The 27,640-nt window shown below is 47.2% G+C and overlaps 1 protein-coding gene across 2 annotated transcripts in view; it reads right to left on the bottom strand.

Annotated features, from left to right (window-relative positions):
* Positions 1-27,640, bottom strand: part of chchd6a (coiled-coil-helix-coiled-coil-helix domain containing 6a) — a 68,219-nt gene that overhangs the window by 15,145 nt on the left and 25,434 nt on the right. For both annotated transcript variants that reach the window (XM_036533945.1, XM_036533946.1), the window contains 2 exons: positions 17,827-17,897; positions 5,707-5,842 (listed from right to left, as the gene is read on the bottom strand). In XM_036533945.1, coding sequence (XP_036389838.1) covers positions 5,707-5,842; positions 17,827-17,897 — 207 coding nt within the window. The remainder of the gene's footprint in view (positions 1-5,706; positions 5,843-17,826; positions 17,898-27,640) is intronic.

The raw sequence follows: 27,640 nt of genomic DNA, 5'->3' as shown, positions 1-27,640 counted from the left end.
TGGGTAAGACAGAACGTGACAAGTTTAAGTCTCACCGCACTGGGGACAGCTAACCCGCCTGGCTCCCGAGTCGAGGGACTGCAGTAGCTGGAAGCGTCCCTCGTCTGATTCCTCTGCTCATAATTAGCACTGCAAAGGGTCAGGGCGGGAGGGGAGACGGACCCAGACACCAGCCGCAGAAATATCCCTTTCCTCTGTGGAGCTGGAGTCAGGATAACACAAGCTGTAGCCAAAGACGGCTGACGCAAACTAACTATGTTGCCTAAGAAAGATATAAACCCCACACTATGATCACTAAGGACAAAGCGCATTGTGACTATAAAGAGGCTCCAGTTCTCAATGTATTGTATAGGTTCTAACAGAATAAAAAACTGTAAAAGTTTGTGTAAAATGTTTACTCAACTCTCGCTGGATGTTCAAAACATCTGATGTGCTAGCAGTTGGATCTTTTTTGCTGTCTGTGACGAAGTTGATTGTGAGTGTTCTGACAGTGATGCCATTTTCAAGCATGTTACAGCATGTGGAATATTACAAAGAAGATGACAGAAGTCAAGAGAAACAGAAGTCTGCAGACTAAGCAGCATACAAAGGAGCCAAGCGGTGAAAGACGAGGGCGAGACAGAGACAGAGAAAGAGGGAGAGGGAGAGCAAGAAAGGGGGTGGAGAGAGGGAGGGAGGGAAAGAAAGAGGGAGTGAGGAGAGAGAGCAGGAGAGAGAGGGGGAAAGGGAGACGGGGAGAGAGGGAGAGATAGCGACAGAGAGACAGGAAGAGAGAAGGGGAGAGAGAGATAGAGAGAGGTAGGGAGGGGGAAGGAGGGTGGGAGAGAAAGAGAGAGGGAAGATGGCAAGTGGGGATAAGTAGAGAAAAGGAGAGAGAGAAAGAGGGAGAGGAGGAGAGAGAGACACACAAAGGAAGAAAGTGGGAGACTGGGAGAGACAGAGGCAGAGAGAGAGGCAGAGAGGGAGAGACAGAGGCAGAGAGAGAGTGGGAGAGCGGGAGAGACAGGCAGAGAGAGTGGGAGAGATGGAGAGACAGACAGTGGCAGAGAGGGAGAGACAGAGGCAGGTGGAGAGAGGTCTCAGTAGAAGTTGGGGTGGGCACTGCTGCTGTGGAGCGCTGCTGAAGTCAGGTGAGGAGGAGCAGTGATTACTGCTCCCTGACAGGCCAGCTGGACCTTGGGGGCTGGAGCTCGGCAGCCATTCTTCTTCATTAGCCTTGAGTGATGAGAGACCCGGAGTGGCGTCTCCCTCCCTCCCCTCCCTCTCTCTCTATTTTCACCTCTCTCTCACTCCTTCTCATCTCCCTCCCTTTCAAATCCAACCCCTCGCCCCTCCTCTCTCCATCTCTCTCCCTGTTCCATAGGCAGCCGATGCGCACAGATCCAGCCTCAGGTCTTACGGTGGACACCGGCTGTTCCGTCCAGGTGAAAAAGACCTCACAGTGCTGCTGGTGTGGTATAAAAGGACTGCATTTCAGAGTGACCAGAGGGCAGTGGGATTAGTGTAGGTTACACACCTCCAGCTCTGCCCAGGGCTGGACAGAAGGCTTTGGTACCAATGGCAGTGGCATTAACACTCCACATTCTGGGCCTCATGTTTTATAGCAGGTACCTGGTCTCCAGTGCGTGTGAAAAATATTACACAGAATATCTCACACAAACAGAAAAAGTGTGGAGCAGCCCCGCACAGCTACTTTTAGGTTTAAACTGCTTACAGTCACAGGGCTCAGCTGTGAGGAGCCAATCTGAGAGTTCTCTCCACTGTTGGAGCCATTGCACAGATAGCTGAAGGGAGAGGGAAGGAATCTTCTCCCATTACACCGAACTGCATTACATTCTGCTTAGCGGGCGCTCTTACCCAGAGCAGCCGACACAGCGTACCGTTTCTGCATTATCCGTTTATACAGCCGTATATTTACCGCGGTGCTCCGGGGTAAGTACCCTTCCTGAGGGTGCCGTGGCAGTGGCCCGCTGGGGGACGTCTCTGCTCAAGCGCTGAGTGCGGCGTGTCGACAGCCCCACTGTACCGCGGCGCCGTGCGGACAACCTGGCCCAGGCCTCCGAGCGCCGGCTGCCATCCTCCAAATTTAATAAAAATCCGAGGAGTCCCTGGCAGCGGGTCGTTAGGAGGGGGGGGACCGGTGAAACTTCACTCCGGCCAGCGGAGCGGATCGAAGTTAATGCACTCAGTAATTTGACAAAGTGCGCCCTGACGGACAGCGGCATGGCCCTTAATAACAGAGGAAGGGAGAGGGGGCTGAGGACGGCTCGGCCGGCGGGAGGGAAGATGCCATGAGGAATGACAGGCACAGAGCCTAGGGAGGGGCTGTGTGCTGAGCGGGCACCAGGGTGGCGCTGTGGGGCAGGGCCCCAAGTGGCCAAGACCCAGCCACAAGCCATCAAAAGTGGCTTTCCAACAACTCAATCACACACTCAGGCAGGTGTATACACACGCGCACACACACACACACACACACACGTACACACATACGGTAAAAGTCATTCTAAAGTGCAAGTCATACATATTCACAGACAGCATGGTACAAACATACATTCCTTTGTATTCACATTGTAGGATGGAGATGAACTGCTGTGGAGCAGATCACAGACACCAGCACAGAGCAAGAGGTCAGGAATTGGGATGGATTTCTTTCAGAATCAGGCTCCTGAGCTTTGTCTTATCTTTTCAGATGTGTTTTCAGATTCCTCATATCGCAGAGACCTGGGGTGAAGAAAATATTCCACTACCCTTCACACCTCTTCATTCCACTTATCCATTCTCTGTATTCTTACCTCTTCATCTCTCCATCCTCAAGACGGAAAAAAGAAGATGGAGAGGTAAAGAGGCCAGAGCAGAGGAGAGGAATGAAGAGAAGAAAGGAAAGTGAGGTAAGTGAAGACCAAGAAGGGAGCTCTCCACTCCAATCCTCTCCTTGCCCCATTACATTTTCATCACATCCAATTGCTTAGCAGATGCTCTTATCCATAGCCACTTACAATTCTTACATGCTATCCATTTATACAGCTGGATATTCACTGAGGCAATTCTGAGTTAAGGACCTGCAACCGCAGTGCCACAGCAAGCAATCAAACTGGTAACCTTTGGGTTATGAGCTCCTTACGACTATATCACAACACTGCTGCTACAGTATCTTGCCTGTCCTCTGGTCTCTTCAACTTCCCCTCCCCTGTTCTTTTTTCATCTTGAAGACAGGTGGAGGGATGAGAACAGAGAAAAGGCTCCTATATAGGCTCCTCAATCTGCTATACATAACCATACGAGATCCACAATACGTTCCAAAATAACACTCAATGGAAAGAGTAAGCAAAGGGGCCAGACAGACTACATCCACATCAGTCCAGACGCTTTCTTATGGAAAAAAGTCCTTCTGAGCTTTTCGGCTCATACCTGTAGGGAACACAAGATAAGGGAAATGAACCCAGGGGATTCATTAACCCACAGGTTTAATTAACTGTAAAACTCGAACGCGGCCATTCGTCCAATAACAATCCTCGCCTCGAGAAAAGACACCAATACATTAATATTCAAGCCGAGCGTCCAGAAAGCCACACGCTCTGATTAGCTCGCATGCTAATCACACACACTCACACACACACACACACACACACACACACACACGCACAGAGTTTTCAGAGACCAAGCACATATAGCACAATAACCTTGATGAAAAACTCCCTGTGTTTACCAGACCAGTAGAAATACCGCCACAGAGAGTACTGGTCAGTATAGAACCCACACAACAATGCTGACCAATGACCTCCAACCTTCCTCGTTATAAAAATTTCCCTCACAGTGCACCTAATGTGTGGTATGAAGGCCGTCAGAGTGATCTGAGTGAGTACGGATTAGGGTGCGTTACACACCTCCAGCCCTTTCCGGGCCGGGGAGGGAGGCGGCACTTTGCCCGGAGTTTCGGCACTTAAAAGTTTCTGACCTGGCGCTTCTACTGTACCGTCTCGGCTGTGTCTCGGCCGTGTCAGCCGCGCTGTCCGCGCCGCCTCGGTCCGTCTCGCTCCGTGTTTAACGCCGAGGCTCGGGGCATCTATCACCGTCAAAGTCAGAGCACCACCCCCCCCCCGCCCCCGCCCCCTCGCTGCTCTGTAAGAGGCTTCAGAATCCCGGCCCGCCGGAGGGAGACGGATCAGCCGGGCTCATTATCGGGACGGGGCCGGGCGCGGGGGGCCCCCCGGGCGGGAGCGGGCCGGCGCCTCACCGCACAGCCCCCGCGGTCTCCGCGCCGCCGGGCTGCAGCTCACTGACAGCAGCAGAGAGAAAACGTGTCAGGGAGGCAGACACTCCGTATTTAATAAGGCCGGCTGATTTGCTCCTCTCTGGCCTACCTGAAACAGAGCTAATCCGCTCTCCTGCTTTGTGTGGAAGAGTGAAACGGAGCGAGAAGGTGCCTTCATTCATTCAGGCCTCTCAACCCCTCCCCTCATATATCCCATCTCACGCTCAGCCTGAATTTGGCAAGAGCCACATCTTAAAATTATAGTCCAGCTTGTTTATGCTCGGACACGACTGATTACACCATTCTGAATTTCCCAGAGCAGCACAGTCTAAGTATAGTCTACAGTGCCACTTAAACGAGTTCAGTTCGTTCATTCATTCATGTTTTTATAGTCGTTTTTCTTTCCTGAAAGGACATTGATTTTTTTTTACAATAACAATAATACCAGGTGAATCATAGACTCATGACTCATTGTTGATTCATTTTGTTGGAATGCAATACCCCATAGAGAAAACAAATCTTAAGGAGAACAATGTGCTTCGATTGCCATTGTCTGAAAGCCAATGGTCTCCGATTCCTCAATAAGCAAAAATTCGCAACTCTCGTAAAACAAACTTTCTTATGAAACACTTTCCTTGATTTGACCAGACTGTAGTCTGGCCCAGGCTGTAATTAGTCCTTGACAGTGTTTTAGCAGATATAAGAGGGTTTGTCCTTTCCTGAGTGAGATTTTCTGCTAATTTCAGCAACTGCCAAACCCACATGTATAGCACTGTTATTGAAAAACACCTCCTTAAATTTTTTTGAAATTTTTTGAAATTAAGGACAAACCACGGTGTGGTAAGATAGAATCCAGGCTGTTGTAACATATATCAACAATGCTGTATAAATTACATCGAGTGTGCAATCCTGTTTGTCTTTACCTGCAATGCCTGTTTTATTAAAGTCGTTTCCAAAGCTGGGACCTCTGCAGCCTTGTTATTTGGCTGAGATCCTGCTAAAAAACCTCAGCTCTGCTGAATTTCGTGTGATAAAAGCACACATTGCTCGGAGCCTGTAATATGAAACGGGTGGTGAGTATGAGAAGGTATCCAAATAAATACAAATGAGCCTTCGTACCCTGTGTGTGCGTGTGTGTGTGTGTGTGTGTGTGTGTGTGTGTCTGTGAGCCTTTCATCCACTTCTCTGCTCATCCCTGTTTCAGCTCATCTATCATCACATATCATCCACTTAAACGAGTGCTGTTTGTGCCCTTGTACATCATCAAATTTAGTCTTGGGAAATTTAAGATTAAGATTAAGATTACAGGCTATCGTTGCTAGACACCAGAAAAGAAAAGCTGTTTTAACTTCAGAGTGAGTGCAGCACCTTTTCATCTGAAACGGCTGAACTGTGCTGGTGTGATTCTGCACCGTGTCCCGTGAGGCGGGAGCCCTCGCGCGGGCGGAGCTCACCTTTTTGGCGGCGTCGATGCACTGCATGTACTCCTTGGCCAGGTCGGAGCAGCGCAGCGTCTGGTCCTGGTTCTCCCGGTAGCAGTGCAGGATCTGGGTCTGCAGGCCGGTGCAGACCGGCTCCATGTTCCGAGGCCTGTGGAGACAGACACGACTGCATCGGCACAAAGCACCGGAGGAGACCGGGAAACACAGGGAACCAGGAAACCCAGATCCGTTTTGGGGAGAAAAGCAGAACACAACTCCCTGACCCCAAACGAGACCCCCAAGGTGACTGACAGAATCTCCTAAGAAACAGATAGAAACAAATGAAAGCTTGCAACCAACAAAGGGTTGAGGGGGTCTACGATGGGGTTGGGTTCCATCCAAAAATAAACGATGTAATGGTAATGATGAGAACACAGTCCATGCCCACCGTTGCCATGGGAGAAGGAGACCACATGCAGCTGACTTTCGTTTCCATGAATGAATTATTTAATAATCTGAATTCACTGTAACTGAATTCTGACATGGTTCAATGTGGCTCTTTCGGGTAACAGGTAAATCTCTACAATGATTCCCATTGAACACTATTAGAGCTCTGTAATTTAAGGTATTGCTTTCATAGATAATTGTTCTGGTGACTTTGGTGTGATGTGAGCGTGTTGCACTTGAGGGTAATTGGGAGGCACTGTGATTACAGCCTTGTTTTTACCTGTACGCTTTTATCATTTCTGCTACTATTTCAGAGTAGTGTCACCCGTATATGTACGCTTCCTGAATGTCTGAAACTGCCTTCTTTTCGCCTGGCTTCCACTCCAGCGCCGCTTCTTGACGTTTGACCTTAAAGTCGCATTATTACCGATGATTACCCACCTTGATCCCAAGTGCCCACTACAAACCCTTTGAACCTCTGGATGAAAACGTTCCGCTTTAGAGCAATCCCAGTGTGCACCAGGCTCAGAATCCTTTACCTGCTGTTGCCATAGCGCTCACTTTCAGAGGAGCACCCCGGGGTGCGAGGCAGTGATGCAAAATGGCCAGCTATATCCATGCTGGGGCATTACACATTCTCCTCTGTCGTGGTCGAAACCGGAGCGTAAGGTGACAGATTAATTACGTAGTTAACCCTTTCCTGTCCTCAGAAAAGAACAAACGGCTTGTTGACTTGCCACCTCCTGAGGACTGGTAGTCAGAGGCTGTATCTGGGTAATCTGCACTCACACCTGGGAGCTCTCTGTGAGGATGAATATGTGTACACACTCTGCATGAGAGTGCAGTCCTTTAAACATTGTTTTTTTTTTCACCAATGGCTTACTATACCACAAGGGCTGGGCTCACAATCACTTTGTGTTTTAAAAACCTCCTGGCTCCGCTTCAGAAACACTTTATACTCTATAACAGTATACCATTTTAATTACTTTAGGCATGAGAGTTCAACGATATATTACATAACAACCTCACAATAACTTGTGGCAAGCACAGTTGGGTGGTTCACAAAAGTGTAATTACACATATACAAATGTCCTGTTTCCCATTAATTAATAAGCTGTTACATTCTTGACCTTATTCATGTTGACTTAATAACTTACAGTGCTGCCAAAATCCCTATTTTTACTGCAGTCTTTAAGCTCCCATTGAGGTTCATAGTGAATTGGTGGGTTTTAATAGCAAATTTGTGCAAATTTCCCACTATCTCTGTCATAGCAGAGATTAAAAAATCCACAATACCCAATCTCCTTCCCCTCATGGCCTGTCAAACCGCAGAGTGAGGCCATTTGGTTTTTGAGGCGCCCCTGGCTCTCTCACTGTGTGTGTGTTTGTGTATGTTCATCTGTGTGTATGCGTGTGTGTGTGTGTGAGAACTCCCTAACTGCTGCACCTCCTCATTCCTGATTACCCTGACCCTCGCCTTCTCTGCAGTCAACAGGACAGCCCCTGCCTACCTCCAAGAACTCATCCAGCCCTACACACCAGCCCGACCCCTACGCTCAGCAGCAACTGGACGCCTTGCTCCCTGCATGGTCAAGGCAGGAGGTGCTCGTTCTGCCAGACATCGGCGTTTCGCCTACATCGCTCCCCAGTGGTGGAACGAACTCCCGGTCTCGCTACGGACGGCTCCTTCACCCCAGTCCTTCAGACGGGGCCTGAAGACGCACCTCTTCAGACTCTACCTGGACTGACCCAGCACACAATTGCTGCCCCCCCCCCCCCCCCCCCCCCGCCCATCAGTGCTGTCGTAAATTGCTGTGCTTTTTAAATTGTGCTTTTAAATTTTGTCTCTTGTTGCCGCCTTTACCCTGACGCTCATTGTGCCGTTTGAAGTTGTTGAAGTTTGCCGTTCGAAAGTATATCGTACTAGTTGCCCTTTAGGCTGTAATTGTAAAAATCTGATAGTACTGCGTCCTCAAACAGACCTTGCTCTCAGCTGAGAACTGTCTCATTGTGGAACTGTACACATCCTGTCCCCGTACTGTCGCTGTACCTACTGTATGCACTTTTGTAAGTCGCTTTGGATAAAAGCGTCTGCTAAATAAATAAATGTAAATGTAAATGTAAATGTACACACCGTCAGGAGAGACAGCAAAGCTTAGGTAAACACGCAATTCTCTCCAAAACGGATCAAAAACACACACAGCAAACTGAATGCAAGAAGGCAGCTACTAACATAGCTGGTCATGTGCACAGCACACAGCACCAGCAGTTCCTGCATACCCTGGATGCATGCTGCATGGTCAACTTCGAGCTCTCAGAATGACAAATGCGCGCTGGTGTGCTTTAATGCAAGCGTTCTGAGACTCCCACAGTCCCCGAGTTCACTCTCCTGTATCTGCAGCCAGGGTGAACTTATCGGCAACCCCCAAATGGCCACATTATTGGGGCTTTAATATGACTGTGTTTTCATGGCTGTTTATATATGTCATGTACAAACACAGACATAACAAATATATTGTGTACAAACATTAGCCCCCTCTCATTCACCTGTCTCAGTGACCTGAAAATGGTCTAGCTCTGAAAACATCTAAGCCAGATACTAGATACAGACACCTCCATGTAGCTTCAGTGTAGACTTCTTCCTCTGATAGTCTTGTACTTTGTGTATTCATTGGGTTAACTGGACAAATCAAATACTCTGACTGAGCTGGATATAATTTCATGATTGAATTTTTTTTTACTGTAATGTAGTTAATGATATAACTGGACCCTTGTGCTCCCGTCACTGTGTGCGAGGTGCAGTGTGCGGAAGGTTCTGTGCCAAATTGAATCTGGCTTACTGACTGACCTAAAGAACGCCATCTATTCTTTAATTTAGCCTTCTGGGCACCCCTGCCTCGCGTCAAACTCCACATTAATAATGTTCAAAGGGTGCTTAATTGAAATGCGAGTTAAAACGCGAAAACTGCCGTTTCATTTTACTTGCAAGACAAGTTCACAGAGTTTAAACTGTGAACGCAAAAGCTGCTACAAACCAAGGGTGTTGCTTTCTTTTTTTTGGCTTTTTAGTTGTGCATCTTATCGACGCAAACAGTCAGAAGAAATGAGAAGGGAAACAAACTTCCATCGCCTAACCATCTATTCTTGTTAAAAGGAATGATGTTTATCAGGCCCTTATTTTTACATCAACTGGAAGAGAAGCCTTTTTTCCATTTAATTACCCTTGGAGAAAAAAAGTGTACAGTTCCCACGTTCTTTGCGCTTGCAGATAAGAAACTCTCCTTTCATTTTTGAAATAAACTGCCTTCATCACGGAGAAAAGGCTTCTGATAGCGCGAGAGACTTAATAAAGGAGTCTGAAGCAGAAAATTGGCTTGCCTGAGCCAAAGCGCGGGGTTTGTCTGAACCAAATTGAAGGTGAGGTCTTTAATAAAAATATTAGCTGAGCCGCTTTGACTGCTTTGGGGAGGGAGAGAGAGAGGGAGAGGAGCCACATGGATAGCGATTTCCAGTTTTGCCTCTGTAACGTAAATAATGAAACAGGAAGAGATTAATGTGTTAATTGCCACTGTTTCCCAATATTTTTAATCTCAATAACCAAAAAAAAAAACAGCACGCTGAACAAAATCTCCCTTTCTAAAGCTCTACAGACATTGGAAAAAGAATAAAGGAATGAAAAAACACAAAATGTATCAAACAGAAAAAAGCAGACTCGGTTCTCTTGTCATCCGTGTGTAGTGACTACAAAATGGCCGACTCCTGAAACTGCACTGAAAATCAATGGAGGCAGGATTAGCAGATGTGGTATGGGAGGGACTGGATTCCTTTTGATTCTGGCACCAAAGTGCACAGTGGATGCTGAGTTTAGAACATGTAAGGTAGAACACCAGACATTATTTATTCCTTAAGTACTGTACCAAAAACACTCACAGCAAAACCAGTAATCACATCTACATATCTACTTGTAGATTACTCTTTATTTCTTCTATAAATGAGTGTACTGCCACACGCTGGGGTGGAGGTGGATCTCAAAAAAAAAAAAACATCCCACAGACGGTTAGCCGAGGAGATTTATCAGCACAAAATTCCCTGGACTTTTTTCAAAGCGAGGGCTTAAATTAACTAGATTAGAAGTGCATTTCCTTAACCCCGTCTTTGCTCATCTGTCAGACGAGACCCTGATGCGATCTCAGATGGCGCCTCCGCGATCCGGCTCTGACAGTCTCTCGACTGACTGAGCAGAGCTCGCAATCTTCGCTCACCTGCGGGCCCGACGTCTCCGCGCTCACACCTGTCACTAGGGGGAAGCCGGGGGCAAAGACGAGAGAGCTCCACAGCAACCCCAATCCCAACACCGGGGATAATAACCGCGAGGCTGCTACAGCTTGTTACCTCCACCATCACTTGTCTCTGCAGTGTTGCGTTTTGAGCTACAGGAGTAAAATGGTAATAACTGTGAACATCTCAGCAAAAAAATTATTGTAATTAGTAATTAGACTACAGTTGCTTGGCAAGCACTCTTACCCAGAGCAACTCACTTTTATTTATACAGCCGGATATTTGTAGAACGAACTCCCCACAGAGGTTAGAATAGCGGAATCACTGGCCATCTTCTGACACAGACTGAAGACCCACCTCTTCGGTTCCACTTCAATCCCCGCCACCTAACACCTGATACCTCTAGTATTTGATAGTTATTTTACACATAGTATTTGTGATTTTGGATTCAGGACATATTCACGAATATGAACATAACCTTATATATTTGGAATAATTCTGTCGCTTTCTTTTTTTATTCATTTGTGTATCTATTGGTATTTATCAGAACTTATGTATATACATTTTCCCTTACCCAAAGCAAAATACATAATTAAACATTTTAAAAACTACTCAGACATCCAACAAGGCATTTCAGTTGAAGTACTTTGTTAAAGGTAAAACAGCAATCAAATTCTGCGTGGGGAATGGATCCAAGCCACGCTCCTCATCCTCCAAGCCCCACTGCTATTATTATCATTAAAAAAGAGACCTGAAGCACTCGGGTGTTGGTGAACATACTTGAACCAGATCAACAACATGTGGTCCACTAAGGTGCGTCATACTTTGCATTTGGTCCACCAGAATGCAGTGGATCCATGTGCTCTGTTTTTTGCATTTGAGCTTCATACTGTACAGCAGGCCCTAATAACAGGGCACATCTATCAAGAGGAAAAATATTGCGCTTCTGTAAACCTTTACTTCATATCTAAACGTACTGCAGCCACCCACGACTGCAATGTCAAAAAAAGCTATAATCTACAGCCGAAAATCCTTAAGTCAATATAAGGGCTGGTATATAAACAGATGCTGCTGGCACAGTGGGTGTAGGTGATAAAAACACAAAGTCAAGTGTGGAACCTCAGAATCCATACTAATCCATGCTATAGCATAATTACAGCGGTGGGAGAAAATAGAAAACCTCTCGATAAGTTATTGCACGGCTCAGTGAGCCGGCCTCTGCCTCCTGCAAGAGTTATTACAGCGGGCCGCCCCGGAGTGCGCCTGCAAGGAGACCGCGGGGTGTGTTCGAGCGGAGGAGCAGACCCTGCCTCCTGCTCCGCCGCTGATAAATGTGGCTTTTACAAAGCTGTGGACAACCCGTGTCTTTTATAACGAATGCCTTCCTTTGAAGAGCGGGAGAACTATATAAATAAAGCAGAACCGGGCTGCCTAATTGGCTGGCGCGGTGGGCTGTGCGCTGGGCCAGGACGGGCCGGTTTCTCGCTGGGTTCTGTCAGACGTGGGAGTGTGGGGGGGAGGGGCGGGGGGCTCCCCCTCCTCACGCTGCTGTTGGGCTCATGCGTTCGGCCTGCTTTCAGCCGGGCCGTCAGATGTTCACACAGAAGCACGCTCAGAACAGCCCTGCGTCTGATCGTTCCTCATGTCTTTTTGTTTGATTCCGTGGCAGCGCTGGTGTGAGACGTACAGCAAGTGGGTCTGAGTCCGTAGCAATCAAACAGGCCCCATATGGCAGCGATACCCTGGACCTATATGAAAGCACTGTCCCCCAGAGACGCCATATTACTCCATATTACATATTACATATTACTTACCATATTACCTGTCCCCTGATATCACAGAGGCAACAATCTAGTAATACATTATTTATTTTTTTGTTTATTTTCCATTAGCTATGAAAAACCCATCCTATCAAAATTCATAGCACACCCCATCTGATTACAGGACAATGGATGTGATTACAGGTGTGACTGCCTTTGGTTTGAAGAGAATAACACGAGAACATTGCACTGACCTCCACCCAATAGATCATCCTTTAGGATGAATTGTAACAAATGAGTAGGGCAAGGCCAAGATGGCCCTCTTTAGTAATGGAACTTACAAACGCTTTAAAGAGAGAGTGGTTCATGATACCACCACCTTTCTACCAGAAATCAGCAGACAGTCTTCCACAATACACCGAAGCAGTCATTAAGGCCCAAATCAGGCCAACACACTATTCATCTCTTTGTATAAAGACATGTTTTATTCATAACAACCTGCATCCCTGACCCTTGCCAGGACTGTGTGCTTCAAGGCTGCAAATAGAGAACAGAGAGCACTTACAGTGGCAAGAGGAGAACGATCCTTCATCAAGAATTATCCGTACTTCACAATGTCAGAGGTGAGGCTTCTTGTTTAAAATTTACTTCCTTAATGAAAGCAGAATTGTACCAGGTGAACTGCTCAGATATCACAGCCATAGTTCCAGCAGCCAAAGACTGACAGCCTAGGCTTTGAACCAGCAAATAACATATAATCCTTTTACTTTGGTTCAGAATATGACATCAAATGTAATGATTTTCCTTTTTTTGTGAGGCACGAAGGAGAAATATATTTTGCTGCTAAATTGTGTTTTCACAGTGATTATGTATGCATCAGGGGTAATATAAAATGATTGATGAGAGATATTTAACGTAATTGAAGTAATCTCTAAAATGCAAGGAAAAAGAAATTAGGCAACTAGCAACTACTGTTTGCCTGGGTGCACGCTGTGTGTATATATGATGAAGCAAGCCCCATTTGAAAGCTAATCTACTTTCTTAGGTAAAATGTTAAGTATTTAAATAGGGTTGCATTTGTCAATACCCATGGATGATTAACTCAAGAAAACAATTGTTTTCCCTCCAGATACGTATTTTAAAGACTAAATCAGAGACAGATTCCATTCCGTTCCAAGAGCCACAATACAGTGCTCAGCGTAACATCTAAGCAGATTCAAAGCCGTACATGTGTGGACCTCCAGTACAACTGTGTTATAATGAAAGTATTCAGAAATTAAACTGACAGCATCTTAATACTATATTTTATGCCACACTGTGGTTTCAGTGACAGTGTGATCACATGCAAAATACTTTCCATACTGTGCATTTTCAGGACTTTCACCTGGCATTAAATCAAAACCTCCAAGCCATCGTCAGGGAAATTGCTATTTAATCCAGAAAGAAAATAAACCTTTCCCAGATTAAGTTGTAGCCATATGACAACAAACAGACTTTTCCCATTAAAATGGATTGGCGGTTTTGATTGAATTCAGAACAGGAGTCACTTTACTGAAATACGGTTTTGTTTTTAATGAATAGCGCTATCCTTTAAGAGGACTTGACGGTTTTCTTTTTTTTTGTTGAATCCAAGGTGTTGGGGCGAGGGCACACAAACCCCACACATCTGACAGAACCTCACAGCCACATCTCAAGCCTGTGGTTCCGTCCCATCCAACACAAAGAAGTGTCCCATCGGCTGTTCTCCTGAGAGCTACGGGTGTGTGTGTTCCCTCACTCATGGATCAAGAGGCAGAACGCTATCTCCGCGCACCAACCCCCCCCCCCCCCCCCCCCCCCAGCCAATCTAAAGGGTGCACAAAACCTGAACATCGGACCCGAGAGGGTGACAAAGCACGTGTACAGAGTCTCTAACCTCCATCCAATTCAAACCTATGTTGATCAGCACAGACCTGGCCAGTCAAACACACAGGCTGTAAGTATTGCCCTATTGATATCTGCAGCAGAGAGCAGCACCAAGGAAAGAACCCCATCCAGGCAGCAGTGCTAAACGGGTGGTTTTTCCATCATTCGCAAGTCAAGCTGCCTGTTAATTCTGCTGCTCACCAGGATTGGACGAGGGCAGTTTCTGCATCTCCTCCACCCTTCATTCTGGCTCATCCAATAGCGTGACTCACAGGAAGTAGCAGTGTCAGTGTTCTTATAAGCGGTTCCCCCGGCGTTCCCGCATGCATGTCACATCTGAGCGTGACTCCTGTCACCTCGCCTGTGTCATCGTGCCAATTTGCTCAGGGTTACCTGAAGGACACTCGACATACAAAAGCATGGAACCAGGAGAGCCCATGGGAGTGACAAAGGGAGAAAAGAAGAGTCTTGTCTGTGGCAGAGGGTCAAAAAGACCTTGCCCTCACTGGGCTCAAACACGCCGCCTGAGACAGACAGCTGTTGGAAGGCATTGCCAGCAGAGCAGACAGAGGGCCGCTTTGCTTACGCCCTGCCTTCCACGTGTGTGTCACTTCTGTTAAAGCACTGGACTTCTCTCTATCTCTCCCTAGCTTATACCTAGCCTGTTTTGTGTAGCCTGCACTCTCCTCTCCATACATTTGGAGGGGCCCTGTTCTGTTGCTAACAACAGATGTGTCGCTGGCAGCTGTAAGTTGTGTGTGAGTTCCTCATATGGGTCCGCATGATTGCTGGGTTTGGTGAGCATTCCATTGGGAATGCTTCAGCGGCATAATTGCAGGCTGCCGCCTTCCCGAACACTAATTATTCAAGCACTCGACCCGTGAATGATGCGGGGCAGCAGCACTTATGAGATGACATGACCCTGGCGGGAACACCAGGGCAGCACGGCTACCACCCAGCGGAGGGAGTCTGCCTCAGTGAAGGCTTGCACCTTCTGACAGAGCTGTGACACTGTCCCGTCAGCCGAACACACTGATTTCCCACTTAAGGACTGAGGTGTGCCTTCACAGATCACACAGCAATATTCAACTCTCTTTAGTACTGCATACATATATATCATACATCATATATCAGTGCAGTGTCTGGTGGTCCTAACAACGCCTGCTCTGTAGTAAGCAGCTGTGTGATGCAGTGTGGCACAGCTCTAAAGGCTGCAGGTTTGATTTCCAGGGGCATTGCCATGACACCCTTGAAACAGCCTAAACTGCTTCAGGAACTATCCAGCTCATCAAAAGGATAATATTTTAAAGGCATGCTATTCAAGTTGCCCTGGAGACGGGAATCTGGCTCACCTGCATTCATCAAATGTTGAATGCTTTTTAGATGGTGCCCATAATGACTGCAAAGTGGAATGGTGGATAAGGAGCTAGGGTTTGGACTCATTCCCTGGGTGGGGTATTACTGTTTCTCTCTTGAACAAGTTACTTAACTTGAATACATTACAAATAAAGGCTCACAAATGGAAAAAGTTTATAATGTTAGCTGTGTAAGTTATCCTGGTTACTGTCAGCTATTGAGCAAATAATGCAATGTAATGTAATAATGCTGTAAGAGATGTTCACAGTGAAATTGATTCCATTGCTGCTTTGGTAATGATGAAAGCCTGGTTTATCCTTTCTGCAGTTTCAAACATGCAGTACACATGGCTCTTCCAGCTCAGTTTCGAACTACAGGGAGAGAAACGTGAGGTTAGTTTACTTTCATTACTGAGTCAGAATATATGAGAAAGCAGCCACTGAGACTTAAAGCACCAAATTCACACTGAGCCTACAAGCGAAACAGTTGTCGTCGACCAGCCCTTGTTTGCACGTGAGGTGCTGGTATAATGTGAGAGGTATGTGAACCTGGGGGATGGAGGTGGTACATACTGAGCTCCAGAGAAGAAACTATAAGGGCAGTTGTGACAGCACAACATCCCCTATGCTGTACCTCAACCCCATTCCGCCCCATTCAGAAATTACAAGCTGCATTAAGCAAGCGACACAGGAGATATTTTCAATACTGCCGCTCAAACTCTTGAGACACTGGCCGACTCTCTACTTCTTTGTGGCAGGGAGGTGTGACTTATGCCAGCACCTCTCCCACGTCAGGAGGGTTGATTTGGGAGCGTTTTGCCACGTTGCCTGTATTCTGCGTCTTCAACCCCCTTCCAGGCTCTCCCTGCAGCCAATGCGCAAGATCAGCGCCTAAATCCTCAATAAGCATCTACAACCGCAGCAGTTCATCTACGACTCCTGTGCGGTGCAGGAAATAGCAGAGACACCGATTGTGAGGAGGGCTGGGTGTGTCATTTCACCCCTCACCCCTCTCACATGCACATTTCCCCCCGAATGTAAACTGAACCCCCCTCCCCCACGCCCTGTGTCTTTCGTCTAATGAAAAAAATTTAGCTGTTGAAAAAACTGTGGATTGCTCATTGTTTGTTAGCAGATAAAATAGTTTGTAATTAAAAAACCATCACGTGAAAACCTTTTTTATTTCTCTCATTGGGGCAAGCCCGGCATCAACAGTGAGCTATCTCACTTAGCTCCACAAAAAAACTTTCCAGCCAGGGGAGGAGTTTAGAGCAAACCCCAGATTCTTCAACGCAGATTAATTAAGCTCTTGCTAATTAAACACCTATTAAATTCGGGGACAGTGCAACGGGGAGTATTTACCCTGAATAGGCCAGAGAGGAAATAAATGAAGAGGGAGATTCTTATCTGTGCTGGTGATTACCTCATGCATAACCGCCCCATTGAAGCAAATTTCATTTCTTTAGATGTAAAGTTTGGAAAGAATCAGAGCGTGGGGGCGGAGGTGGGGGCGGGTGAGTGCGTGTGTGTGTGCTGGGGGGCGGTTGGTAACAGAGAAAATGACACGCTGAAAGGTGGGGGCGCGGCGCGCGGGTCCTGCTCCCGCCGCTCGGCGCAAACAATCTGCATTAATTAGCGCTCCTCGGCTCGCCGCGGCTCCGGCAGAATTACTCTGCGTTCCCCCACGCCGCCTAAAATGAATGGATTCTAATGAATCTCAACTGCAAATTAATCTCTGCCGTTCGCCACTTTCCAGGAAGGCAGGAAGGAGAGACGGAGCGATGGAGGGGGTGGGGGGTGGGCACACGCAGAGGAAAGTGACGCGGAGTGACAGAACCCCAGCGTCCCAGCTGTGCCAAGCGCGGTGATGGTTACAGTGGGAAATAAAGAGGGCCCTCCCCTCAGAGGAGTCATTCCTGGCAGTAAGGGCTCACACCCACTGCTGTTCCCAGGGCTCTGTTATTCTGATATTACATTTCATTGAAAAAAAATACTTTCCTCAAGTACACTGTTGAGCCTTAATGAAGCCAATCTGTCGCCATAGTTACCATGATGGTTTAAACAACTAGCTCTTGAAAACAACTACCACGTCACCAATTATGACTGACAGAGCGCAAAAGGACAGTTAGGGAGTACATTAGCAAGAATGCGAGTGGCTGCTTTGACCGTGCGCTCGTACCAGGTGGCGAATGCGGTTCCCGAAAACACAGCTCGTGCGAACCCCGGTCACGTTGCCCTGATAATGACAAACGCTCACAGATATGAGACTTGTCATCCTCAGCGCAGTGTGTAATTAGAGGAAAGATTAAATTATGAACAGATTTGGTGGCAAATCGTGCTTCCCCTTCCTGAGTGCTCGGGGTCTGTGGATTAAAGGCAAATCCCGTCAGATTAGCGGCAGCACTTACTTCACGTGAGCTTCGGCTCTGGTGGCTGCCTCTCTGAACTGCTCGCTCGTTTGTTTGTAGAAGTCCAGGTTCTGGAACACAGAAAACAATCAAGTAAACACAGAGAAAGGAGTGACAGAAGTTCTAGAAAAATCTGTCAAAAGAAGTGGGTGAGCAGTGCTGCAGAACACTGAAATCACTGCACAATGACTGCACTCCAAAAAAGTAACTGTTGTGAGAAAATGTACAAATGGATAAAAGAAAGAGGAAAGAGAGAGAAGCAGAATCTTTTCTTTGAATAAAGATTACTTATTTTACTATCTTGTCATGGCAAGTCATGTCAGAAACAACCCAAAACATTACCCTGATAATGACAGCAGGCAGAATGACTTGCAAATTGTAGTAAAAGCAGGTAAAAAGCCATTTTGCTTCCATACTATACACTTTAGGTTAGTTATTTCTAAGCCTGTTTCACAATATGGCAATAAAGTAAATAACCTTAAAGGACTTCCCTCCTTGCCTCTCCAATTTATATGAAGCCTCCTGAGAGCGGCCTATAATCTCCACACTTTGACAGAAAAATAATGAAAACTACAACGCCACACAGGGGCAACATGCTGCAGCAACTCGATGTAAAAAAGGTTCGGTTTATTTATATGCAAACAGCAGGCAAATATATATTTTTTTTCTTTCTTTTCATACATTGTGCAGCAAATGAGTGTTCTAGCCAGGTGAAGAACCATTAAAGAGATTTTTTAATGGAGAGGGAAGATTTGTATCGCCTGAACTAAGCTTTTTATTTTTTTTTAAGTGAGCCGGCATTACAGACATACTGATAACTAGGAAAGAAACTAAGCAATTTAGGCCCATCACTCCAGCAACTGTGGCCTCCTCACCGACTGACAAGTTGATGTGAGGGTGATACTTGATGGGGGTGGGGGGGGGGGGTAGACCATGCTCCAGATTTAGGAACGCTTCCTATAAAGATGCAAATTGCTCAGATAACGGTGTGTCTCGTAACAGCCCGATCCACGGGGGCAGAGAGCCAGCCATGACAAGCGTTAAAGAATCGCTGACTTGCTCCCGGGGAGAGGCCTGTTAAATTCGCTACCAGACTGAGACGGATGGCGTTTCGCTCCTTCTTCTCTTTTTATCCGGGGAACGAGAGGGAATTAGCTTTGCGTGGCAGTCACTCTCAGCAATCGTCCCCGCGTTCTCTCCGAGACATAAACTCCTGGCTGAAATGTTACGAGACCGGGCTTTGCAGCCATTTCAGACAGAGGGGGAGAGGGACTGTAACTGACGGCAGGCAGATCGGGGGGTGCTTCTGCTGCAGAGAACAAGGAGAAACAGGCTCATAGCACAGAGGTCTGCTACAGCTTGCTTCCATTGGCCGAGCTTAGCAACATGACAGCCGTGCCCAAGGGGCAAGGCACAGGTTAAAATAGCGTTTGTCCTCTGCTCACTGCTTAGTGTGGCCTCCTTAGCCAGTTCATCCAATGCTGATTGTTGAAGGGTCATTCACTTAATTTTCATTATATATTCATACATACCCTCAAATGAACCTTACTGTGAACTGCAGCCACCTATCAAGTCTATCATGTCCTGCTCCATAAGGTAAAAGCACAAGCAAAAATATATACATACATATGTAAGTATATACACCAGTATTTTTCCTTATTATGCAGGCATGCATCTTCAATTATTGACAGACATTTGCTTAACTGGCTATCATGACTCACTATCTTGCAAACAAATTAATTATCTGATTATGCTGTCAACATCTGAATGCACCGGGTAGTAAAACAACCTACATTTTGTGTCTTCTTATTATGTGTTGCTAGCTGATACAGCGACTCAGATCAATACATTATTGAAGCCACAAAAATATTTAATGAAGAGAATCGGCCCATTTCCAAGACACAAACTTAAATATGCATTATAATTCAACTCGTCAGCTCAAATGGAATAAGAGAGGCATTTCGAGGGCCAACATAAAAAATTCACACCAGCAAAAAGTTCAGTGCGGTTATCACAAAAAAACAGCTTTGAAAAAAGGAGAAAAAGAAACATGGATCTTCTTTACTTGTTTCCTTTCTCCACTTTCCAGGCTCCATCTTGGTTTAGTGGTTTGGCCAGAGGGAGCACTTGTGTACACAACTGCACCTTGAAGGACACATTTTCGGTCACACTCACGTGCCCTAGAGTAAAGCGGGAGCACTCTTTTGGGAGTGTGCTGGTGGGGACGCAGCTGTGACACTCACCATACCCAGCCTTATCATTCTGTGAGATGAAGGGTGACACTCGTGGCTGGACACGCACAAACCAAGCAGCCCTCACACTCCAGAGAAGGAATTTTTGTGCACCTCTGTGTGCAAACCTCATCTTGTTTAGCAAATGGAAAGGCCAGAGAGAATGCAAGAACTGGACAGGGAAAGAAGCAGATAATCTGCAGAGGCCAGAAGGATTCTGTTCAGGAACTGCCCACATAAAAGGGTCCTAACTAATGTACAGGCACCACTGTGGACACCACAACCCAGCTCTGTCTCACAGGGGACCTCCTATTGCACCCTATAGTCTCTCCTGACGATCAGCGGCCCGATGTCAGCAGCAACACTTCAGCTCCAACCCAGTTAAGCCACAAAATCCAAGATGAGCCACCGACCATGACAGAAGACAGGAGCGCTTCAAGCGTGTGGTATAAAATCCCCATGTTCTTTTTTTTTGGTGTGGGGGGTTAAGACACCGCACAGGCTCACTCAAAAGTCTTAAATTCACCAACTGCCATTTTAGACCGCCGACCTTTGGCCTAGGCGATTGGCTCATCATTTTTCGATATTCCCCACTGGGGCAGGATGCTTTGAGAGAGAGAATGGGTGAGCGATGGGATTGTTCCCGAAATCATCCTGAACCCCATCAAACTCTCAACCTGCCCAGGCAGCCATTTCCATATTTCACAGCACCTAATCACTCTCTGCCAGCTGCTTTGTGGGGGATGGGGTGGGGAGCTGGGGAATTTGACAGGGTAATTTCCATCTACATTCTCTGTAATCTCAAATCTATTAAACAATGGGGGACAGCAACAAATGAACAATGGTCCCCCTTGTCCTCTTCCTTTAAAACAGGGAGAGGTATTAAAAAAAGGCTTGCCGCTTACCTCAGACAGGGAGCCACTCTCCATGAAAAGGCCATTAAAATAACAGCTTTTTAAATGTTAACGGTTTTAATGAGCCGGAGTAGGGGTTCTTCCACTTGAGCCCGCCCACTAAATATGCTGGGTGTTTATCTTTCTGTAGCAACCTGACGTAAAGATTCAGGAAGCGACACTGCGAGTGGTTAAAACTAGATTTACCCAGTGTCCTGCTATGTGTGCTTGCACAATCTTGAAATCCCCTTCCAATGCGCCACAGGGTCAAACGTCAGGACAGGCTCTATACCTGGTGACAGGACAGGCGTGGGCCACCCTTTCCCTCTCTGTGGTGGAGTAGAGCATGTAGGTGGAGTACTGTGATGGCTTGCATTCAGTAATATGTCATTAGGTGGCACTTACACTCAGGGTAGCTATGAGGATCAGAGAAAGTGAAGAGCAAGGTAGGACGTCTAAGAGAGAGTTGAATAAAATACCCTGACAGTGTTTAGGGTCAAACTGGACGTGTTTGAATAGTACTCAGACATAACAAGCCTGTGTGTAAACTACGAACTGGGAAGACGAGGCAGGAGGCGGGGCTAACAACGACAATGACCCAGATAACCCCATAGGATCCCCTTAGCCTCCTTTCTAAGAGTCTTCCAGGTGAATCTGTATTCAGGGCTCCCTTCTACACCCTTTATGAGTGGAAACAAAAACGCACAACGATACAAATCCTCCGCGACAGGAACGCTCCCTCCCCAAAAATCCAGGGAGATTAGTCTCTGCGGATCTCCCCAAAATTTAAACAGGGAATAAGCCCGGCGGCAGAGGCTGAATGTATAAGGAGGCAGAATGTAAAGGTCTGGGTAAACTGCGAGGCTAATTCAAGGCAGCCCAAAGTAAGCTCTGTCATTTCGTTGTGCCGGATAGCGCAGCTCCCAAATCCCAGGAGAAGCAGACGCGCCCGCTGATAACAGGTTGAATCTGTGAGCCACTGGATTAACCGGGAGACGCGTTTGCCCCGACAACTCTAAAACAGAGGCAGACGAATCGGCATGAAAACACTGTGAAATGAGATCCCTCGCTGTGCCCTCTGGGCTTCTGTACGGTGGATGTTCTCTCCCTCATTTGTGGTGTGTTAGAGGGTACTGGTGTGGAGCAGTGCTCAGAGAGCCAGGCTTGTAACCTGAAGGACATAGGTTCTAATCTTGTACTTATAAACTCAAGTGAGGCACTTAAATTGCTCAGGTAAACATCCGGCTGTGTGAACAGATAATGATACAGAATGGAAGACATGGAAGGGGAAAAAGGGAGACAGACAAGGGTACCTTCTTCCTACACCCCACAGAGACAGAGACAAGAGACACAGTCACAGCTCAGTGGTTCTTGGAAGGCTTGGCAGCCCGCCAGAGAGGGGCCGCGTCCTCTCTATGTGTGGTGGAGCCAGACGCCCTGACAGGTATGGAAACCGGGCACAGAGAAGAGATAAGTGGATTGCCAGGTATGTACAAATGGTTAACCCGTGAAATGTAGGCTATGTAAGTCACCCTGAATAAAGGCCGTTGCAAAGCAGATGAAGAATAATAACACACAGAAGAGGACATGAAAGCGGATAGAGGGAGACTTGGCTGGATAGGTAGGTATCCAAATCAACATGGGGCTGCAGTGCAGTGTCGAACACCCAGAGCTGGGTCTGTATGGGACGCAGGTCCTAGACTGAGCGATTGGTTGCCGGGCTTCCCTTGCCTATCAATGGCTGGCCTATGTGCAGAACACTGACACCCTCTTGGGCCAGAGATCTCCTGGCACCAGTGAGGCTCCCAGCTCCATACACCTGCCTGGGCCACTACTTTGGAAATGTAGCAAAACCATGAAGAGGAAATGCCTGACCACTACACTGCTGCTTGGGCCCCTTCGGCTTAATCCTGTCACATCTGACACCCCCGCTTCCCACCCCATCCCCCTCCCCCCATCTCCAGCCTCCGTCTTCCACCCCCTTCATCTCCCATTCCCCACCTCCCACCCACCATCTCTTATCTCCTTCTCCTGCCCCCATCTCCCACCCTATTTCCCGCCCCATCTCCCACCTCCACCTCCCGCCCAACCCTGTGATGCCTCATCTCCTGCCTGCTTAATGGATGCCGAGTCAAGGAGATCACTAATGGACGCCCGAGTGGATCCAGGCTCTTCCGGGAGTCTAAAAATACCGCCGCGCGCCTTTGAAGCAGCCGAGCGCTGGCCCCCTCTCCGCACCTGCGCCTGCACGGGGCTTCCCGTCTGTTCCACAGCTCCGTCTCCTCCACGCCGCGCCGCGCCGCTCCCCTGTCTGCACGGTACCGTGTGCCGCTGCACGACTGCACCCTCCCGTCTGCAGGAGCGCGGCCCTGCCTCACTGCCGACTCCAATACCTCCGCATCACGCGATACACACCAGGGACCCGCTCCGCTTCAGTTTATTTTCCCCGGCTACGGACCGCACTACCCATCATCCCTCCTGATTCCTGATACCATTTACTAACACCTCATGCCAACTGAATGTTTCAAAGAGAGTTGATTTAAAGTAGGAGCATCTCCAGGCTGCCCTGATTTTCTTATCTTTCAAACACCATGACCGCGATGTTGCCCACATCGCACAAAAATCTGGGTCTGAATTACCTGATTACCTGAATAAATCAAGGAAAACCCCACCAACATGTCGCTCCTCCTAAGGAAGTCAAAGTTTAGTTTCGCATTTCCATACGAAGCACAGACACAGCAAAATATCAGGAAAACTTCCTTACAGTGTTGTAATTATAATATTTCCCATTCCTCGGAAAAAAAAAAAACAGCGTCCCCGCAGTTCAAGTGGCAAAGCTGTATCAAACCCCCGGAGCCTTCAACATGTGCTCACGCCTGACATGCGGGCCCAAAATTAATAATCGGGGAAAAATAAAATTAAAATGCATTCATTTCCCCTAAGCTTTGAAGTAAATGAATTTCAGATTCATTTGGCTCTGTCAGCCTTAAGCTGTGAGTGCTCCTCTCTGTCCAGGTAATGCCACTCCAGCTGGTTGAGTGCATGCAGATAACTGCAGAAACGGCCCTGCTGACAGCACGTCAGCCAAGCTGTCAGGATTTCAGAGGGATTATTATCTCTTACGCACGCTCAAGTGCTTCAAAGGAGCACCGCAACCAAGTGACAAGGAAGGAAGGAGAGAGGGGGGAGGAAAAGAAAAAGAATAAAACTAGCCTTGAAAAGTAGGAGAGGGAAGAGAAGGAGGGATGAGAGAGAGGAAAAGGGAGGAAGGCTTTGCGAGATTAGCCATGGCGAGAACACAGGAAGAGGCCGTGTCAAAGCCGGGGGCTTTTTTTTTGCAGTGTTCAGGCGCATTTTTTTAAAGAACATTCCAAGAAAAGTGATCCTGTACACTGCCTCAAAAATATTTGTGCAGATGAAGCCATTCACAAATTTCAGGCCTGAAAGCCACACCTGTAGACTGTTGTCAGTAAATCTGTAATCCTGTAAACCATAATACCTTTTAAACAGTACACCTGTAAACCTGAAAAATGATATAGCCTATAAAACGTTAAACTATGAACAGCATATCAGCAGACAGTATATCTGTAATCCAGCATACTGTAAACCTGTATTTGCCAAGGTACCTTTAAACTGAAGATGGCAATTGTACACATGTAATCCTGGATTGGTAATACATATAAACTACAGACAGAATACTTGTAAACCTCTAAACTATGTGACCAGCAAACTATGGGTACTGTACTTGTAAGACAGTTGACTGGAAGTCCTGTGTACACCTACAAACTGCAGACAGTTCAGAGTGTGTGCCTCCACTGTAGGGGGTGGTTTAGGAGCAGGCCTGTGGAAACGGCCTCCAATTCGACAGCAGGCTGGCGTAGCTCTAAACACACTCCAACATGCTGTGTTTTCCGCCTCCGAAGTCCGGCCCCACCGCGCGGCAACCGAAAGCCCAACAGCAAACACACTGGATGGTGTTTTATTGTCTGTCTCTGATCCCTTTGGCAAATGCCGGATTCTGGTAATGAGGTCAAAACAAACAACTAGGCATCTGATACAAGGCCTGACAGCGCTGTTATCGTAAGGCGCCCGCCTCGGCCCGCAGGAAAAAGCTGGTGACGAGCACTGCGAATGTTTGTTTAAGGTTGATTGCACCGCAATTAACAGCGATTCCCTCCAAATCCTCACAGCCTGCCCTGCCCATGGGAGGAGCTGCAGCCGAGGCTTCAATATCCTGTTGGCTTTTCCCTCCAAAGTAATCAACACAATTAATTGTCAAATTATTTACACACTGTCCTAAAAACCCCGTCACAGCAGGAGGTTTGTGTTGCTGGCACAGTATGCGGTGCTCTGGGTCCAAAGAACAAAACAAAAAAGTGCTGTGATGGGGACACTGCAAAGTGGGAGGTGACATACTTGGAATGAAGACGCTTTGTAGTCGTTTGCAAAGGGCAAGCAGGGCTGGTAATCAATGTGGCTGGGCAAATTCCCAAACCCGTACAATTACCCGTAGAAGCCGCTGTCAGGATCTACAAAGACAAAAAAACACGTCCAAGCAAAATTAACGCTTATTATGGCGAAGGAATGGCCTTTTGTGCATCCCTACAATGTCCAACTCATGGTGTGAAACAAATTTCCTTGTTAAAAACGGAGGACAGCAGTGCGGCGTAACATCCATGCAGACCTCTGTTCAGTTTCCCTTTGAAACCCTTTGTTTTCACATCAGTGGACGACACGCGCCCGGAGATCATTCATGTTCACTAGAGGGCCTTGTTAGGGACACACAGAACAAACAAGTGAGAGGTAATTTAAAATTCTCCTAGCGAGGGAGGGCTGGCGAGAGCACGCGGTCGCAGTTGTGTTTCCTCCGTTAATTAGATGAACCCAGGAAGAGAAATCTTACAATGGGGAATTATCTTACTGGAAGGCAGCCAGAGCATCCAGGTTGAATTTGCTTTGAAAATAAGGTGTTTGATATTCATAATGCAAATATCACTCTTTAAGCTAATAAATGAGCAAAGACGCAGAGCGAATGGGAGACAACAATTAGCATCACAAGCGGTTTACCGTCCCTCAAGGTGAAGGGCGCCGGCTTCCCGCACAGCTGCAGTCGGTGACGAGACGGCCAGGCATTGTGCGAATTCAAATTCCGGATGGGACCCTGCCATTTCGTGCCCTTGATAAAGCCAAATGACCTTAATATTTTCACCTGTCAAACTGCAGCACTAACAATAGGTGGCATATTTTGAAAGGTTCTGGTTGCTAAACACCTGTAACCATGACAGGATTATGAATATGTGCAAAAAAGGCTTCTGTGGCGTTGTGGTGCATTTTTGGACTCTCCTTCCATTCCACAGGTCAAACGATTTCACGTTGAACGATTGGCGTCAGAGAGTGCGAGTTGTCATTGTGGCAGAAGATACCTGCTTCAGAGGAGTTGCGCAGGTCCTTTGTTGATGTTTGATGTTGAAGCACCTCCACAAAAATGGGGTGGGGGGCCCAGGAATGACTCAGCGCAGCCATTAAAAAAATCAATAGCAAGACCATGCCTGCATGCGCCTTTCTTTCCACCCGTCTCGGCTCATCCGCATTCAGGTGGGCTCCCCCTCGGAATCCAGGGGAACTCGACTAGAAAGAGAGATAGCGGGAGAAACGAGCCCCCTCGCAATCACCCTCTTCCTTCAAGCATGGCCGCAATGCGCGAGCCCATTTACAGCGGCATGTAGAACGTTTACTCCGCTGTTTAAATACCTCGGGTGCTGCGCGCGGCCGATAAGGCGGCGTCCCCCCTCCCCTGCCACCCCCTCCAAGCCTGCGGAAAAAAAGGAAAAAACGAAATCGCAAATCTCGGCGAATGTGTCCCGACTTCATTTGCCGGTGGTTCCTCCAACGTTTCTGCACCATTTGACCGCACATTGCAAGCTAAGCCCTTTCGCTTTATTGTCTCTTTATTCCTTTTCACACTGATGGGGGTCAATCAAGACTTAAACCCACAGCACAAAGACACTCCGGCTTTATGACCTCCTTCCACAGCACAAATACACTTGAACTTTACGGTGCACCCCTCGGCCTTCTTAATCATCCCGAGTCCAGTCACTTTTATGGAGTTGCTTCCAGCAAAGCAGCCTCTGTACTGTAAAGCACTTACTCAGTACAGCCGTGATAACATAGCCATTCACTACCATGCAGGCAGCCAGAACTTGCTCCTGCATTCACATCTCTCTTAATCAAACTCCAGCTTGCCTGGAATAACATATTTACACCTAAATCCCCCAATCACGTTTATCGCTTTATCTGAAGGCTCTGATGGCTGCAGGACGCCAAATCCCTCCCACTCAAATTGAATTACGACAAATATTAGAAACATTTATTACAATAGCCGGGTCCTAAAGCTTACATATCGACTTAAATTATGAATGACAGTAGAGGATGATATCCCATATTACCATCTACCGCACACAGGCTGGCGTACACTTGATCTTTGCCGATCTGTTAATGAGCACTTGGAGTACACCCAAAATCTTTAATGACCGTACTCAGCTTAAACTGAGTCTGTCATCTGATGTTTCAGGAAAATTTAGATTAGAGGGCTAGGCAGACACAGGCCAACAGTGAGAGACTTGAACATCCTTTCATACTGCACACCCTGGTATAAAAAAAAGTTAGAGTAGAACAACTGTGCAGCAGCCC

Source organism: Megalops cyprinoides, chromosome 7, assembly GCF_013368585.1.
Source record: "Megalops cyprinoides isolate fMegCyp1 chromosome 7, fMegCyp1.pri, whole genome shotgun sequence".
In the NCBI taxonomy this organism is placed as follows: domain Eukaryota; kingdom Metazoa; phylum Chordata; class Actinopteri; order Elopiformes; family Megalopidae; genus Megalops; species Megalops cyprinoides.
Note: the sequence above shows the minus strand (reverse complement) of the source record. Positions and strands in the feature narration are given on the sequence as shown.